Here is an 18,316-nt window from a genome sequence, read left to right as displayed (position 1 = left end):
GATAAGATTCATACATATATTCCACTGACTTATACTGTATATGAGGCACAGGTAGCACAATTCATTTTAGTAGATCAGCTGAAAAATCATTAAGATGATTAAACTGCATGGCCCTTGTACTCTGTTTTACTAACTCATAGCTACTGTATGTAACTTTTATATTCTTCCCCAAGAAGCAACAGTATACCGAAGTATGAACAGTATTGATACATTCTGGCATGGGCTTTTGTTTTATAGGGCCTCATTGTTTCATTGTTCCTATACGTAATGAATATGGGGAAATGTATCCAGGTGTAGAAGTAGTTGACATGATGCACAAGGAAGGTAAGAAATGCAAAGCTGATCCTTGCTGTTCCCCATTGCTATTAGCACACCACCATGGTTTACTCTTCTTATCCATCTTGAATCAAAATCATAATCATTTCTTGTCAATCTTATTTTTTTTCCTAATTATTCAGTATCATTCAATATATAGAGAATGTGCAGCTTGCCTAAGTATTCTAACTCCACACATTAATATTTTGTAGAGACAACATTTGCAGCATTGTTGTCTTTTAAAGTGGACTTGTCACCTGTGGGCATAAACAGCTGTATAATAAAAGTAATTTTGGTATTAAACATAAAACCAAAATTCATTTTTGTATTAACACATTCAAACCCATTATAAATGCATTTAAAAATCCTAGCTGTCAATCATATACTGTTTGCCCCGCCTCTATAGGCGGGCTTCTATTGGCCTGAGCATCAGGTCCCCCATTCTGGCTCATACACAAGATTTTGGGGTGATACAAAGCTTGCCTTAATAACAGTGGCAATAAAATGGCAGCTGCCTGCTGGCTGTGATTGTATATTCCCAAGACTGAAGGAAACAAGATTTAAATCATTTATATAGTTTGTGAAGTTAATTTTGCTTAACAAACACAATAGAAAAGAAATTGGAATGATTTCTTAGGGTGACAGGTCCCCTTTAAAGGGAAAATATACCCCCATTTTTTTAAAAGAGCTCATTTACTTGGGCTTATGTAGAAAAGGTACATAAACACAATCTGAACTTCTAAAAATAAATATATATATTTTTTTTACATACCTGATTCCACAGATTGAAAAGAAACCATGATATTCTGTCCTTGCTGGTGCCAGTTTCTCACACTCCTTAGGCTCACGGTGTAATGCAACCCCAAAATGTTTTGACCACGCCCATTTTTGCAACGACACCCCCTAAATACCACCCCCACTTGACTAAATTTGGCAGGTTATTTAAAGTTTAAACACATTTCTGGGGGTTTTGGCGTCTTGTTTTATGTGTTATTACAGCTTGTTAAATTTCTAGGCTCTCTGCCAAAAGCTACTTATTTAATTAAATGTGAGAAACAATGTATCGAAATGCAGGTAATGCTCATTAAGATCTCTGGGCTCTCTGCCAAAAGTTTGAGAATCATTTGTATCTAAATGCAGATGAAGCCTGTTTAACTTTCTGGGCTCTTTGCCAAAAGCTGCTTTTTAATTAAGTTTGTATCTTTTTTTAGTATTCAGTGCAGGAGATCAAAGGGAAATGAGGGACTTTTCAGTAAGAATTCCCAGTGGGGTTGAGCTGTCAAAAGAGGGACTGTCCCACGAAATCAGTACAGTTGGGAGCTATGTTTTTGTAAAGTGATGGATTCTGGGGTTTGCTTAAAGTCCATCTGCTTCCAGAGACTTTGCGCACTACCCACTATGGAAAGCAAAGGTCCCAGATTCCATCACTTCACAACAGAACAAGGTAATGAATGGGTTGCATTACACTTTGAGCCTAAGGAAAACAAGGGAGTAGCCCTAAAGAGCACCCAAACAGACTAAAGTTTTTTTCCCTTTTAATAGTTTTGTTTTAATCTGTGGATTGTTAAAATTTTCCCTGTATTCACAATTGTGAACCTCAATTTTAAAATAGAGATAGAGGGCTCGTTTATGTCTGTATTTATGGCAATGTTCAATATTGTAATAATGTATTTGCAAGATATTGTTTCTTTTCTGTTTTAATTTGTTGCAGCAAAGATAAAACCTCTTATTTCTTTTAAGGCCTGCATGGTGTGGATAATGGAATTTTAACATTCAATTGCGTTAGAATACCAAGAGAAAACCTTCTGGACAAGTAAGTACATTAACATTCACTTGTTTTGAACTACCGTGGCCTTTATTCTGCACCACATTGGTCCTTTCCTGTGACCAAGAAGTAAAACTTTTATCCAGTACAAACACAGAACACCTTGCTATGGCAAATCAAATGCTCTCAACACTGTTCAGTCAGGAAATGGGCTAATATACAATTACAATACAATAGAGCGAGCATTGTGTCTAGTTGTGTTGGACTCCAAAACAATGAGAATATACCTTTACCTGAAAAACTATAATCTGTATAGATTAACTGCCATGCACGAAAACAGTATCGGTAAATTGAGACTAATGAACTTATTCATTTTTTAGGCTGGTGCTATGGCTAAGAGATATTTCTTTGCAGCTTTGCTAAGCATATTAAGTGCTGTGTTTAGTAAGATAAGGGGAACATACTAAAGGGTATATTTATCATGCTGTGTAAAAAGTGGAGTAAAGCATTACTGGTGATGTTGCCCAGGGCAACCAATCAGCAACTAGATTTCAACAGTTAGAAAACCAAAGCAAAGCATCTGATTGGCTGCTATGAGCAATATCACCAGTGATGTTTTACTCCACTTCTTACACAGCATGATAAATATACCTCTGAGTCAGGCTGCTTTGGCAGCTTACTTTGGCATTGTGTTTCCCTCACATTGTAGGCACGTTACATTACTGTGCTTTTAATAAATGGCTAACAGATGTTTTCTTGGGTCTTCCATAAAACAGTATTTTTTAAAAATTTTTTAAGCATTGTAACACTTATTAATGTAGTTCTGAAGAAGAAGCCAGTGTGAACTAGCATTACAATATTCCCTTGTTATTATTAACATCATCATCACATTTATTACATTTGTGTGCACGGTTATATGAACCTGTTCCAGACTGCAGTGGTGCAGTAGAAACATGCTGTTGTCTTGGCTTTTTATGTTAAACATGTGACTCTTGCTTTTGTGTGTTGATTTTACTGTCATTTGTAATGCTTTTCTAAATAAGGAGTCAAATGTTGCAGACTTGCTCTTTGGATTCGACTAGGACATCATCAGCATATTTGTTAAGGGAAATAGACTAGTAGTAGCAGTGGTGGCTTATGGCTAGGTTATACAACTAAGATGTATCAGACATTCAGTAGTTTCAAGCATATCTCGGTGCACGTTTTCATCCCAAAAGCTCCAACTTTATGACTAAACAGGCTAAACATTCAGGTATTCAAGAACAGGTAGACATTCTTTAAAAATACCTCTCTGCGTGGTCTGCTGTGCACCACAGTTCACTGCTGTGGGCCCAGTGCTGTGCTGTGATGAGGAATTCTGTCTTTCTGAAAAGATTTGCAAGGTAAACTCTTAGTATATATAAACATACGTAAACATGCAAAAGCTTCCTCCTTGGTTAGCACAGCTTTTTAGCTTCAAGCCAGATTTATTCTTGTAATGGTTCTGGTTTTATTTTCTGCTAGGGTTGTGTTTTTAAATACTTGTGCATATGATGGATTTTTTTTGCATGTATGTATGTGTAGGGGTTCTTTCTGAATGGCTTTGGGGGTGTTCCCAGATATCCTGAATTGACAGGATAAATTGTGAGATAAAGGCTCTGTTACTCAGCTTTGGAATGTACAATTTACCAAAGTATATTTCCTAGACCTAAATTAGAGAGTGCTATATACAACATCTTTTTGGCCCTTGCCTAAAAAAAGCACATCCTAACTTATAGATTGATGAAGATAAATATAAGAGAATGTTAGCTACCTAAACATGGATACACATGACACCCTCCTATCTATCTATCTATCTATCTATCTATCTATCATAATTATTTATACTCTCTTTTTTTTTTTTTTTTTAAAACATGATTTACTCCTCCCCAGATTTGGATCTGTTTCACGAGATGGCAAATACAGGTCTCCTATTGAAAACACGAGTGACAGATTTAATGCAATGCTTGCAGCTCTTACACCAACCAGATTAGCCCTAACATTTCAAGCATTGGGTGCTATGAAGGTATGTTTGATTACATTTTTTTGAATTTGTTTTATTTGCCTGGCTTATATTAATGAATGTCTAATATGCTCAGTATAGCCCAAACAAAGATGATATACCTGTAAATATAATATATATATATAATGTAAATATTAAGAAAGGTCCCAGGGAGGACCAGGGAGGTCCGAAACATCACATTTGCTGTATATGCACTTTTAAATATACTTTGCACAGAAATCTTTTTTGTATGATATATATATATATATATTAGTGATGTGCGGGTTGGGTTGATACCCTTAAGTCGGGGGGGTTCAGGTCGACCTCGGCACATCAGTTGTGGGTTGTGGGCAGGTTCGTGATGAGTGCTTCCGCTCACCCTTCCAACCCACAACCTTACACTGCTGGCTTCCTTATCCAGCTCTCTAATTTATAGGTGCGGGTCTATAAATAGAGGGAGGAAGCCGGGTTGGGTAGGAGTTGAGAGCGGGCGGGTTAGGGTCGGGTGCGGGTTGAGGATTTCTCGACCCGCACATCACTAATATATATAATATGCAATTTGGTCATTTCCCTATGGGACCAAACTGTAAAATATATATTTGATATATTTTATTATCTTTGAGCTCATGTCAAAATGGGGGAATATTTTCCCTTTAATACTAAATTCCGCATGCATCCTAAACTTTTGGGAAGATGACAAGCTCCCTAGGTATTTTTGATGTGTGGGTTAACTTTTTGTCGACCTGCACCTACCATAACCCACTTCTAATCTACATCAGGCATGACCCAACAAACTGCTGTTCTTTATATACCCACCCCTCTCTGATGTGGCAAGCAAGCAGAAGAGTAGGATATGCATAGCGAGATCATGGGAGGGTAGGTCTGTGCGAAAAGTGTGGCCTGCAACCTGCAAAAAGCAGTGATTGGCTGGCCTTAACCTACCCGACCTGTGGGTTTTGGGCCGACTCACACCACACACTATCATGCACACACTATGACCAGCTATGATGAGCTCTGTGATACTTAGCAATTGTTTTGATCCTACCAGGGATGTCAGCAGTGATACCACTTCCTCAATAGCTGAATCATTAGCTAATTTGTATTTGTAGTAATATGACCCTGTTTAGTGTAGCTAGTTCCTCATAGGGGCATACTTAGTAACTAACAATATTGTTTTTCTTTTTTTACAGCTTGGGCTGACAATAGCCATTCGGTACAGTCACAGGTAATGACTCTTCATTGTTTATGTAAATAACGATATTTCAGGAAAGTGGTTTTATAATAAAGAGGTCATTTGTTTTGCTTTCCTCTATGCATGTAATTTTTTACAGGAAATACATTACTAGTTAATGATTCAGCTGTTTCTGCTGCTTATTTTCTGTTTAATCAATTTCATGCTTGGTCACTTTCTGCTGGCCATGCCCAAATGATGGGCATCTCCTACTGGCTTCTCGTGGGTTGTGTGGGGATTATTACTATATAGTTATGGGGTGCAGATACAAGGCTAATTTTTGTGACCATACACTGGGCACTGTATTATGCCAATTTTTTCCCTCTAGACAGAGTTGGTCTCATATTTAGTTGTCCAGTCTGGTATGTGTGCAGTCAAACTTAATTAAAGTTGAAGCCAAAAAGAGATCCATGGCTTATTGTGGAGACTACCAATGTAGCCTTTGTCAAAGTGGATAATGCACACAAACTCAGTCCTTACAAACCCCCTAATGGTGGAAAAAGGATCAGAAACCCAGAGGGGCTCATTTATAAACACTTGGCAAATTTGCACCTTGGCAGTAACCCATGGCAACCAATCAGATGTTTAATTTAACTTGCAGCTGGTTGAAAAAAACTGATCCCTTATTAGATGCTATTTGCCCAGTGTTTATAATAAACCCCAACTAAACACAGAAACTAAAAAACTAAAATAATGATAAAGCATAGGGAAAAATAAAATGTAAAATTGTCTTATTTCATGGTGCAGAAATTAATTATTAAGTCAAATGTGTGACATTGTATCTTTGAAAGAAGCAATCACTAGAATCTGAGCGCAGACTACAGCTACTACTATGTGTTTGATATTCTATTGATAACTGATTTTATTGAATGCAAGCAATACCTGTACAATTGATAGATGCACCTGTATAACTGGTCGCAGTACATGGTGCTTGGCGTAGATCAGGGCTGTCCAACTGGAGGCCTGTGGACTGGATGTGGCCCTTCAAATTATTTCTGTGTCCCCAAGTCTGCTCAAAGGCTCCATAGACTTCACTGTGTGATATCATTTTAATTTAATTTGGCCCTCGAACAAGCTATATGAGAAATAATCGACCCACTACATGTAATAAGTTTGACAGTGCTGGTTTTGATCTAATGAAACACTCAAATTTGTACCATATATTGTGAGGACTTGGATTGGATCAGAAACTGGTATTTGTACAGGTATAGGACCCATTATCCAGAATGCCCGGGACCAAGGGTATTCCGGATAAGGGGTCTTTCCGTAATTTTGAACTCCATACCTTACAAGTCTACTAAAAAATCAATAAAACATTAATTAAACCCAATAAGGATTTTTTATATCTTAGTTGGGATCAATTACAAGGTGATGTTTTATTTCTACAGAGAAAAAGTAAATCAGTTTTAAAATTCTGAATTATTTAATTAAAATGGAGTCTATGGGAGACAGGCTTTCCGTAATCCGGAGCTTTCTGGATAACGGGTTTCCGGATAAGGGATCCTGTACCTGTATTATAGTTCACAGCCATAACAAATGCTGGTCACTGAGATACTCAAAAAAGCACATTAATAGGTGCTGGATTCTATGTCCGGTGTAGGTTATATATTTATTTCAGTTTGTTTCTCCCATCTGTATCATTAATATATTGTAAATATGTACAGTGCTGTATATACAAGTAATGATATATAAATATATATATATACATAAAAAAGTGAAGCATGCCTAGGAGCAGCTAATCAGCCACATAGGCAAATCTGCTTTCAGCATCACATTTTCTCTCAGGTGACCTTTTCCACAGCTGGATAAATTGACTGACTTTCTTCGCCCAGAGTCCACTCTGTATATTATCTTCCAGACTGTCTTACAGTTGAGAAGTAAAACAGCCAGATTAGTTAGGGAGAGAGGGGCTGAAAGAAGCCCAGGAGCCCTTCTCAAATACATGTTTGGCTATATGGTTTTGAACGGTTAGGCTGTATCTGTGCATAGTTGGCCACAAAGACATTAAAGAGTAATTTTTGGTTTTAAGGCAGTGCCATGTGTGTAGCATGAGGCTTGTAAATACCTTCTATTTTAACCCTTTAAGTGCCAGCCGAATTCGTCATTTCGGTTCCCCCCAGTGCCAGACGTTTTTTAAGCATTTTGTACTCATTCACTTTAACAATGTTTTTTGGTAGGAAAACCTCCATGAAACTAGGGAAATTATATATCGTTTTTTTCGTCACTAATTGGGCTTCGACATACATATCAAATTTTATAACTTTTCTGGAGATATGATGTGTATTTTGGGTGAAATATGTAAAAAAAAAAAAAAATTATGAAAAATTTCTGTATATTTTGAGGTTTTTTTCCATAGAAAAGTTAATTTTACACACTTTTTTTGTCGTCTGTAAAAGCCCTGATACTCCCAAGTCCAACGATACCAAATATGTGGTGGTACCCCACAGTTCCTGTCCAGAAGTAACCCCCAAACTAAAGCAATACTTAGTACAATATCACACCAGAACAAAGCGGAAAAGCGCTTGTAACAGTTGATGCAGCATAACTTATATGTAAATCAAAAATATCCCCTCATGTTCGGTATCTTTAGAAACTACAGACCTTCAGGTTTCTAGGTGCAATGTAGTTTTCTCTCAAAAGCCAAATACTTTTTGTCAGTGCATTGTGCAATTTGGAGCTTTTTTTGACATTTTTTTTTTTTTCTAAAACGTAAACTTGGACGCATGATCAAATGTGGATTTGACAAAAAAAAATCTCATAAAAATTTTCTAACAAAGGCAAATTTGAAAGACAAACTTCTCCTGAATAAAATGATGCCCCATATGTATGGGTGCACATAAAGACATGGGCACCAAACACTCCAAAGCAGGGGCAATGCATAAAGGCAATTACAGCTAAAAATTTGGGGGCTGCGCTCTATGTGCACTACCTGCAGTTTTTCAGTGTTAACCCCCCCTACCTGTGAAATAACCCCCACAAACTATATATTTCTGAAAAGTGCACACCTTCAGCTATTCAGAGACACCACTCTTCTCTTTCTACATGGAAAATTGTGGATGCAGTCCCTTGCAGAAGTCAGCGCTTTGGTCAGAAATCAAGGAAAAAAACAGATACAAACCTAGATTTCTCCCCAAAATCTCCATGGCAACTACCAAAAACTTACTAAACATCAATCTGCAAGTTCCCCTGAATAAAACGATACCCCATATGTATGGGTGCACATAAAGACGTGGCCACCAAATGCCCCCAAACAGGGGCAATGCATAAGGGCAATTTCAGTTGAAATTTTGGGGGCTGCGCTCTATGTGCACTACCTGCAGTTTTTCAGTGTTAACCCCCACTACCTGTGAGATAACCCCCACAATCTATATATTTACGAAAAGTGCACACCTTCAGCTATTCAGAGACACCACTCTTCTCTTTCTACATGGAAAATTGTGGCCGCAGTCCCTTGCAGAAGTCAGCGCTTTGGTCAGAAATCAAGGAAAAACCAGATACAAACCTAGATTTCTCCCCAAAATCTCCATGGCAACTTCCAAAATCTTACTAACCATCAATCTGCAAGTTCCCCTGAATAAAACGATACCCCATATGTATGGGTGCACATAAAGACGTGGCCACCAAATGCCCCAAAAAAGGGGCAATGTATAAGGGCAATTTCAGTTGAAATTTTGGGGGCTGCGCTCTATGTGCACTACCTGCAGCTTTTCAGTGTTAACCCCCCCTACCTGTGAGATAACCCCCACAATCAATATATTTACGAAAAGTGCACACCTTCAGCTATTCAGAGACACCACTCTTCTCTTTCTACATGGAAAATTGTGGCCGCAGTCCCTTGCAGAAGTCAGCGCTTTGGTCAGAAATCAAGGAAAAACCAGATACAAACCTAGATTTCTCCCCAAAATCCCCATGGCAACTACCGAAATCTTACTAACCATCAATCTGCAAGTTCCCCTGAATAAAACGATACCCCATATGTATGGGTGCACATAAAGACGTGGCCACCAAATGCCCCAAAACAGGGGCAATGCATAAGGGCAATTTCAGTTGAAATTTTGGGGGTTGCGCTCTATGTGCACTACCTGCAGTTTTTCAGTGTTAACCCCCCCTACCTGTGAAATAACCCCCAAAATCTATATATTTACGAAAAGTGCACACCTTCAGCTATTCAGAGACACCACTCTTCTCTTTCTACATGGAAAATTGTGGCTGCAGTCCCTTGCAGAAGTCAGCGCTTTGGTCAGAAATCAAGGAAAAACCAGATACAAACCTAGATTTTGGTCAGAAATCAAGGAAAAACCAGATAAAAAACCTAGATTTCTCCCCAAAATCTCCATGGCAACTACCAAAAACTTACTAAACCTCAATTTGCAAGTTCCCCTGAATAAAACGATACCCCATATGTATGGGTGCACATTAAGACGTGGCCACCAAATGCCCCAAAACAGGGGCAATGCATAAGGGCAATTTCAGTTGAAATTTTGGGGGCTGCGCTCTATGTGCTCTACCTGCAGTTTTTCAGTGTTAACCCCCCCTACCTGTGAGATAACCCCCACAATCTATATATTTACAAAAAGTGCACACCTTCAGCTATTCAGAGACACCACTCTTCTCTTTCTACATGGAAAATTGTGGCCGCAGTCCCTTGCAGAAGTCAGCGCTTTGGTCAGAAATCAAGGAAAAACCAGATACAAACCTAGATTTCTCCCCAAAATCTCCATGGCAACTACCAAAATCTTACTAACAATCAATCTGCAAGTTCCCCTGAATAAAACGATACCCCATATGTATGGGAGCACATAAAGACGTGGCCACCAAATGCCCCAAAACAGGGGCAATGCATAAGGGCAATTTCAGTTGAAATTTTGGGGGCTACGCTCTATGTGCACTACCTGCAGTTTTTCAGTGTTAACCCCCCCTACCTGTGAAATAACCCCCAAAATCTATATATTTACGAAAAGTGCACACCTTCAGCTATTCAGAGACACCACTCTTCTCTTTCTACATGGAAAATTGTGGCCGCAGTCCCTTGCAGAAGTCAGCGCTTTGGTCAGAAATCAAGGAAAAACCAGATACAAACCTAGATTTCTCCCCAAAATCTCCATGGCAACTACCAAAAACTTACTAAACATCAATCTGCAAGTTCCCCTGAATAAAACGATACCCCATATGTATGGGTGCACATAAAGACGTGGCCACCAAATGCCCCCAAACAGGGGCAATGCATAAGGGGGGGCTGTGCTCTATGTGCTCTACCTGCAGTTATATAGTCTAAACACCCCCATACCTGTTAAATAACCCCCGCAAACTATATATTTCCAAAAAGTGCACACCTTCAGCTATTCAGAGACACCACTCTTCTCTTTCTACATGAAAAATTGTGGCCCCAGTCCCTTGCAGAAGTCAGCGCTTTGGTCAGAAATCAAGGAAAAACCAGATACAAACCTAGATTTCTCCCCAAAATCTCCATGGCAACTACCAAAAACTTACTAAACATCAATCTGCAAGTTCCCCTGAATAAAACGATACCCCATATGTATGGGTGCACATAAAGACGTGGCCACCAAATGCCCCCAAACAGGGGCAATGCATAAGGGGGGTATGTGCTCTACCTGCAGTTATTTAGTCTAAACACCCCCATACCTGTGAAATAACCCCCGCAAACTATATATTTACGAAAAGTGCACACCTTCAGCTATTCAGAGACACCACTCTTCTCTTTCTACATGGAAAATTGTGGCCGCAGTCCCTTGCAGAAGTCAGCGCTTTGGTCAGAAATCAAGGAAAAACCAGATACAAACCTAGATTTCTCTCCAAAATTTCCATGGCAACTACCAAAAACTTACTAAACATCAATCTGCAAGTTCCCCTGAATAAAACGATACCTATGTCTGGTTGCACATAAGTACATGGCCGCCAAACCTGAAAATGCATAATATTGGGGCTGCACTCTATGCACCCCTTTTTTTTTTGCCTGCACCCGAATGAATGGAATACGCTCGGGTGCAGGCACATGTAGCCGATATACGTATGAAAACGCGAGAGAATGCAAAGTCTCGCGTTTTCATGCGTATATCGGCTACATGTGCCTGCACCCGAGCGTATTCCATTCATTCGGGTGCAGGCACAAGTAGCAGGCGTAGGGCTGAATTTTCGGCATGCGTTTTTCCACTTGCTGAAAAAAATCAGCCCTACGCCATGTGTGGCATCAGCCTAACCCTTGGCAATAGAAACTACCAGAACAATCTTAGCCTTTCTAGAACAACTGAAATCAAATGAAGTTAAAATGGAATAAAACCACTAAAAGCAATCAAAGAACAATAATTGCAATGAAATCGGTGGTCAGAGCCCTGGATCCACCAATGTCACTGCAAAAGCAACCTTTTTGGGGGCACTAAACACACAATAAAGAACAATGCAAAGATAAAACACCATAAAATCAGTAAAATCCAATAAAACCACCTAAACCAACAGAAGAACAATAATTGCAATGAAATTGGTGGTCAGAGCCCTGGATCCACCAACGTCACTGCAAATTCAGCACCCAATAGCAATAAAAAAAGTTACAATACAATACAATAATAAAAAAACAGAAATCAATTATGAAAATGCCAAAAAAACACTAAAATGCAACCAAATAAATCAGATAATTATAGAGCAAGATCAGAAATAAAGTTTTAGTAAAAAAAAAGACTGCCAAAGAAAGCAAAGAAAGAAAGAAAAGAAAAGAAAGATAGAAAAAAAAAAAAAAGTGTAAGTGTGTGTGTGAGTGTCTGTGTGTGCTTGGGAAAGTTGTAAATAAGTGTGTATGTGTACAAAAGTGTAATAATGACAAAGATAGAAGAAAAAATTGAAAAAAAAAAAAAAATTTTTAGACAGTTGAGATCGAAATAAGCAAAATAAACAGTGGTAGAGAGTTGTAGTTCAGCTTACCCAAGGCAGGCAGGCGATCAGGGGCGACCAATCTGGCAGGAAGGCAGCAGGAAGGCAGCAGGGGAGCTCCATCAGGTCCGAAGTGCGCAGCATGAATGAGGAGCCGACAGTAGGCGGCGCTATTTAAAGGGACAGCAGTGGACACGTCATCATCGCGTGTCCACTGCTGTCATTGGCTGGCGACGCGATCGTGCGACCGGATCGGTGAGTATGACCGCTTGTGCTCGTTGCCTAGGGGGTTGTGAAGGGTTTACAAGCGCTGCGCTGCTTTAAAAGCGAGCGCAGCGCTTGTAAACCTGATAGTGCTGTAGGACGTAGATTCTACGTCCTGTGGCACTTTGGTCCTTTGCTACCCAGGACGTAGAATCTACGTCCCATGGCACTAAAAGGGTTAAGAAAGCTCTCATTACAATCGAGAACTCAGATTTTAATTAAATGCTAAAATTTCCTTGTGTTAAATTCGGAATATGGAATATGCTCATAATGTAGAGTCTGAACAATCTCTGTTCACTAGAAACAACAAAGGTAAGGGGCCATGTGTCAGAGTGGTGGTGCAACTCAGGGGTATGGGAAGGGTAGCATTACACGGTAAGCCTAAGGACAAGGGGAAACTGGTCCCTGTGAACAAAGACAGACTATCATGTTTTTCTTTCAGTTTTTAGAATCAGGTATGCCTGTATGAAAAAATATATACATTTATATTTATTGTTTGAAGATAGTCAGATAGTGTTTATGTGCCTTTTCTATATAAGCACAACTGTATAAACTCATAACATAAAGGTATATTATATAGGGTAGGTTATATTTTTACGTTAAAAGGTTAAATATAATTTAAGCTTTTTGAAAAGTAAATATAATTTCAAGCAACTTTGCAATATACATCAGTTAAAAAATACACAGCCCTTTTCATGATTTTTAATGTAATAATATGGGTTGGAACAGTTACCTAAGGCCCCATGTTCCCTTGCTGATCTAGCTGACTATTTTAAGAATAAAAATAATTTAATAAAATGTAGCAATAACAGTAAATTTGTAGCTTTACATTTGCCATAGCCATTTGTTTTTAGTCAGTGACCCCCCATTTGAAAGCTGGAAAGAGTTAGAAGTAGAAGTCAAAGCATTGAAAAACTATACACACAATGAAGGCCAATTGAAAAGTTGCTTAGAATTAGCCATTCTGTAACATACTAAAAGTTAACATAAGGTGTTCTACCCCTTTAAAAAATATACTCACCATTGTAGCTAATTAAAGCATTCCAATTTGGTATTTTTATTAGTTAAATGCTCTATTTATACAACAGAATCTGAAAGATAGGCATAATGTATGTGAAAATGTGTTCAGTTTACAGTTTCTAACTGTTTATTTGTTTGCTGAGTATATAAAATAAATAATTAAAAAGAGTCCAAGGAAACCCCCTAGAATCACTACTTGCAAAAGAGTTACATGTGAGGTTCATACTTCTCAACCATGATATATATGTATATATATGCATATAATGGCACTTGAGTAGGTGTGCACAGCCTGCAGATATATAATTTCCTGTAAACTTGTATATGGCTGATTTTTCTTAGATATTTTTTATTTCCATTTCTTGCTCATCAGTCTTTTTATCTGAGAAACCACCTTGGTGTTACTTGGTATCCCCAGAATCACCCCTGTATTTCCTCACAGGCCCACGCCACCTACACACTGGGGATAGACTTCCTGACACGTAGGTGTATTTAGAAAAAAAAATGAGTGATTCTCAAGTGTTTGTTTTACAGGCTTATAGTTAGTGCCAGCAGCCTGCCTACACGTTCTATACCAAAAAAAAATGCGGTTTTGCTTGAACATTTGTCATGACAATGTTTATTCGTTTAGTGCCAGTCAGTCAGTGTCAGTTTAGAGTCAGACATTTTGGGTTTATTTCATGTATAGTGATCCTAATTATGGAAAGATCCCTAATCAGGAAATGCCAGGTCCCAAGCAATCTGGTGATATAGGGAATTCTAATATTCTAGTAGGTAGCCAACACACTCAAGCACATGTACATACAAACTGAAATGAATTGAAGCTGTAATTTATACCAACCACACCAACTAAAGACTATATTCTGACAGGTCCTGAGTATCTCAGCATATTTATTAACTATATACAACAAAAACATAAAATATACTGTAAATTTTATTTATACAACACTTGTATTGAATAACCCTATCCCATAAAAACAAACAATCAAAACACAAGTTTTGAAGGGGCCCCTCAAATAAATAAATTAAATAAATATATCATGTGCATATGGGTAATTAATTCCCAACATGAACTTTTAAGGAATAGTTCCCATGAGTACTGCCAAATTGGCATGAAAGTCAATCTTTTTTACGTGTTGTTAAATGAATGTCTCCTTTACAATGTATCTATGCCCCAAACCAATTTATTAGGCACAAATGCATCACAAGTTAGTGGTTCATAGCTGAGTTCCACCATAGGGTGAATCTGCCTCACAGCCAGACAGATCCCCTTTAACAAGCTCCAATCACTGTAACAATCAAGCACAGTCCTTGGCAGTGTGCGCACTCAAACACATTTCCGATTGTCCATTGTACAGCTGTGTTTACATAAAAGGGCCCTTATCCATTTCTATGCTGAGTGACTTTTTTCAAGAGGTTAAAATTTATAATTAAAGGAGAAGGAAAGGAAAAAACTGTTTTGTAAACATGTTGTTAGGGTATCTCTCTCAGAAAAATCCTTCATTCCCGGGGCCAGAGTCTGTGCAGTTCTCTCCTCTCTCCTGCCCATAAGAATTCATAAAACTCACTCTCCCCACCCTTAGGAATGTGTAATCTGAGCTATAACAGCTAGACTGCAAGCAGGAAGCTATGAAGACCAAGCTAAAATGGCATCTGCAATCTTAAACAAACAGAGAAAGCTTCTAGGGCTCTTTATTCAGTTATGGTAATGGTTTCTGCAGAATAAATATAGCATTTTAGGTGGCACTAATGTGGCGAATCTATTGGCAGTAAAATTTAAGGTATACTTAATTAAGGTAATTTAGAACGCATATCTCTAGCAATAGAATAATAAAATTAGATACCATATTGCCATACAGAATTTAAGATACTAGCTTGTCAAGGTAAACCTCTTTACCTTCTAACTGTCTACATTGCATGGAGTAATCATGCTAAAATAAGGGAAGCCTACATGCCCCAAATACCCTTATAGGTGTGTGTGCATGGGTGGGGGGGGGGCGCTAGATTCAACGCACCGCAAAAGGTCAGCCTTCCAAATTAACAAAAAAGGTGTAAATTTGTATTTTACCTTTAAGTTAAGTAGCCAGATAGGTTGCAAGCTACAGATCTAATGAACAAATATCTAAATAAAAAATAGAGACCAACCGCAAAGTCACAAAATCTACATTGCAGTAAAAGTTCACATGTGAACGAATCCTTTCCAGGCTTCTGTAATATCCCTTTAATTTCACTGTAGTACAGGCTCTATTACATAACTTATGTAAACCTCATGAGGTGTTATTCTTTTTTTTTTTTCTTTTTTTACCCATACTTTAAGAATAGCGAACAAAAACAATAGTGGCAAATAACAGTCATCTACAAAAATACTACATAAGAAAAAATGCCTTTATTTACAGGGCAAATGCACAAGTTCATAAGATTCAACTTAGGCTAATGCCAGACGAGGCATAGGGCGGATATCTTCGGCAAACGGAAAAATGCTTGTCAAAAATTCCGCCCTATGCCTCCTACATGTGCCAGCACCCGAATGAATGAGATACGCTCGGGTGCAGGCACATGTAGCAGAAATACGCATAAAAGCACGAGAGTTTGAAAGTCTTGCGTTTTTATGCGTATTTCAGCTATGTCTGTGTGGACATGAGCCTAAGGGATTATAGTGCACAAGAAGAGAGCGGTGTGCCCTTGCTTAAATTTCTAATATCCTGGGTTTCTATGAGAAAAATTAACTCTTTGCTGTGACAAGCGTAGAAAAGGTATTTCTAGGCTACTAATTGGTAGTATGTCTCAAAATGTCACACAGTAAAACTGAAGGTACATTCCTTTTCCAGCTTTCTGATTCTTTGAAACAATGGTGGAAAATGTCAGTTAATCAGTATACTCCTTCACCTATATATTTATTGAACTCCATATCTGTAAAGGCGGTACAGCATCTAGAGGAAAGTAGGGTTGCACCTATTCCTTTTTCAACAGTAATTAGATTCTACCGAATCTATGTTCCTGGCCAAATCGAATCCTTTAAATCGTGTGACTTTTCATCATATAAACAGGGAAGTAAAACATTTTTTACCACATGCACAGGTTAATTTGCATATGCAAAGTAGGATTCAGGGCAGTATTTGGCGAATCATTCACAAAGGATTCAGGGTTCAGCAGAATCCCAATATAGTGGGTTTGGTGTATGCCTAGAGGACAGCAGGTGTTTGTTTATACAGAGCCCATTATCTCTTTTTAATTAATCTATCCTGTGATCAGGATAGATTTATTCAATATAGGATAACATTTTAGTATATTTTTATTTAGTGAAGTAAACTAAATAAAAGGTCAGGGTAGAAAATTTGCAACAGTCCCCTTTTTTTCTCCTTCTTTCTTTCTTTCTTAGTTGTTTTTTCATGGATATACTAATATTGTCCATGGATCCAAATATTTTATAGGGTTTTTAAATAACATTTTAATTACAGGTTTTTTAAATGACATTTTTTGCACAAGCACTTATATTAATATATGTTTCTAATATGTCTGTGCCACGTGTTAAGCAAGAGAGGGTGGGTAATTTTATCAACGAAATAAACCCAACTTTCACAGCCTGATCTAGCTTTTACCTTGAAGTTTGCAGACTGAGCCCAATCTCACTTTAACATCTAGAGCAGATGTGCAACAGGTGCAAGCTCTGTGGTGTGCATATAACAAATACAATCTCTTATGTAACATATGTTGTATTGTAACATTAACAAGTGTCTGAGAGTCACAAGTAGACGGAACTTTATTTGCATTTGAGACATTTTGCAGACTTGTCCCAGCTGCACTGTCTATCAAATCTGTTATCCTAAACATCAAATTGATAACCTCACTAATCGTGTAGTTTACAATAGTAAAGTCTTCTGCAACTCATTTGTCTAAATTCTGCTCACCGTTTCATAGAGAGATACAATTTGATTTATTTTCATGGTATTTACAGAGCTTGGGGGAATGCAGGAAGATTCTCAGTCTATAAATTAGTGAATATGCCTTTCAGTCCCTGTTTAACAGAGCTCTAAATTGTTCCAAAACAAAAACTTCTGCTGTTGACAATCCCACCTGCTGATGAGAACCCCTAAAGAATCTTACCGTTCTACTAATTCTTAACTATGGCCATCAGGGTTTTTAGTCTTTTCTGCAGCCTAAGGCTAAGGCCACAAGGGGCATAACACTGGCATCAGCCTTCTTCCTTGCCTGCACCTGGAACCACTCTGTCAGCCCGAGTGCAGGCACACGTGGCAGATTTCAGCATGACATGCATACGCGTTTCTGTGCCAAAATCTGCTGTATGTGCCTGTACCTAGGCCGACGCAGTAGTTCCAGGTTCAGGCAAGGCTGAGAATCAGCCATGTGTGACACTAACCTAAGGCCCACCCTCCTTACCCCAACAAACGATGGCTTTTTTTTATTGGTAGAGTAGAGGTTGTAATTGCCCAATCTGGTTAAAACATTTTATATTACCTTGTTATATAAATTCTTTACTAGATAACATACCTGAGTCATAAGTTAATACTTTCCTACTTTTCAAGATAGTTCTTAGTCTACTGATTGATATATTTATAAACATAATAGTAGTGAATCATACAGTATGTATGGCTTTATTACATAAAAACGTAAAGGCTAAATGAGGAAAAAAAACAAATTCCCAAAATATAAACAATGCAAATCTAAGTTTTACATAAATACTAAATATTGTATTTCTCAAGTGCAAGGGAAAACTACTATGCCCCTAACCTATAATACAGCAGGGAAAATAAGTATTGAACATGTCAACGTTTTTCTCAGTAAATATATTTCTAATGGGGCT

General features: G+C 38.2%; 1 protein-coding gene across 2 annotated transcripts in view; it reads left to right on the top strand.

The window, feature by feature from the left end:
• Positions 1 to 18,316, top strand: part of acoxl (acyl-CoA oxidase like) — a 111,759-nt gene that overhangs the window by 27,901 nt on the left and 65,542 nt on the right. For both annotated transcript variants that reach the window (XM_031902571.1, XM_002937443.5), the window contains 4 exons: positions 238 to 324; positions 2,056 to 2,128; positions 3,992 to 4,124; positions 5,291 to 5,325. In XM_031902571.1, the coding sequence (XP_031758431.1) occupies positions 238 to 324; positions 2,056 to 2,128; positions 3,992 to 4,124; positions 5,291 to 5,325 (328 nt within the window). The remainder of the gene's footprint in view (positions 1 to 237; positions 325 to 2,055; positions 2,129 to 3,991; positions 4,125 to 5,290; positions 5,326 to 18,316) is intronic.

This window comes from Xenopus tropicalis, chromosome 5, assembly GCF_000004195.4.
Source record: "Xenopus tropicalis strain Nigerian chromosome 5, UCB_Xtro_10.0, whole genome shotgun sequence".
NCBI classification, from domain to species: domain Eukaryota; kingdom Metazoa; phylum Chordata; class Amphibia; order Anura; family Pipidae; genus Xenopus; species Xenopus tropicalis.
Note: the sequence above shows the minus strand (reverse complement) of the source record. Positions and strands in the feature narration are given on the sequence as shown.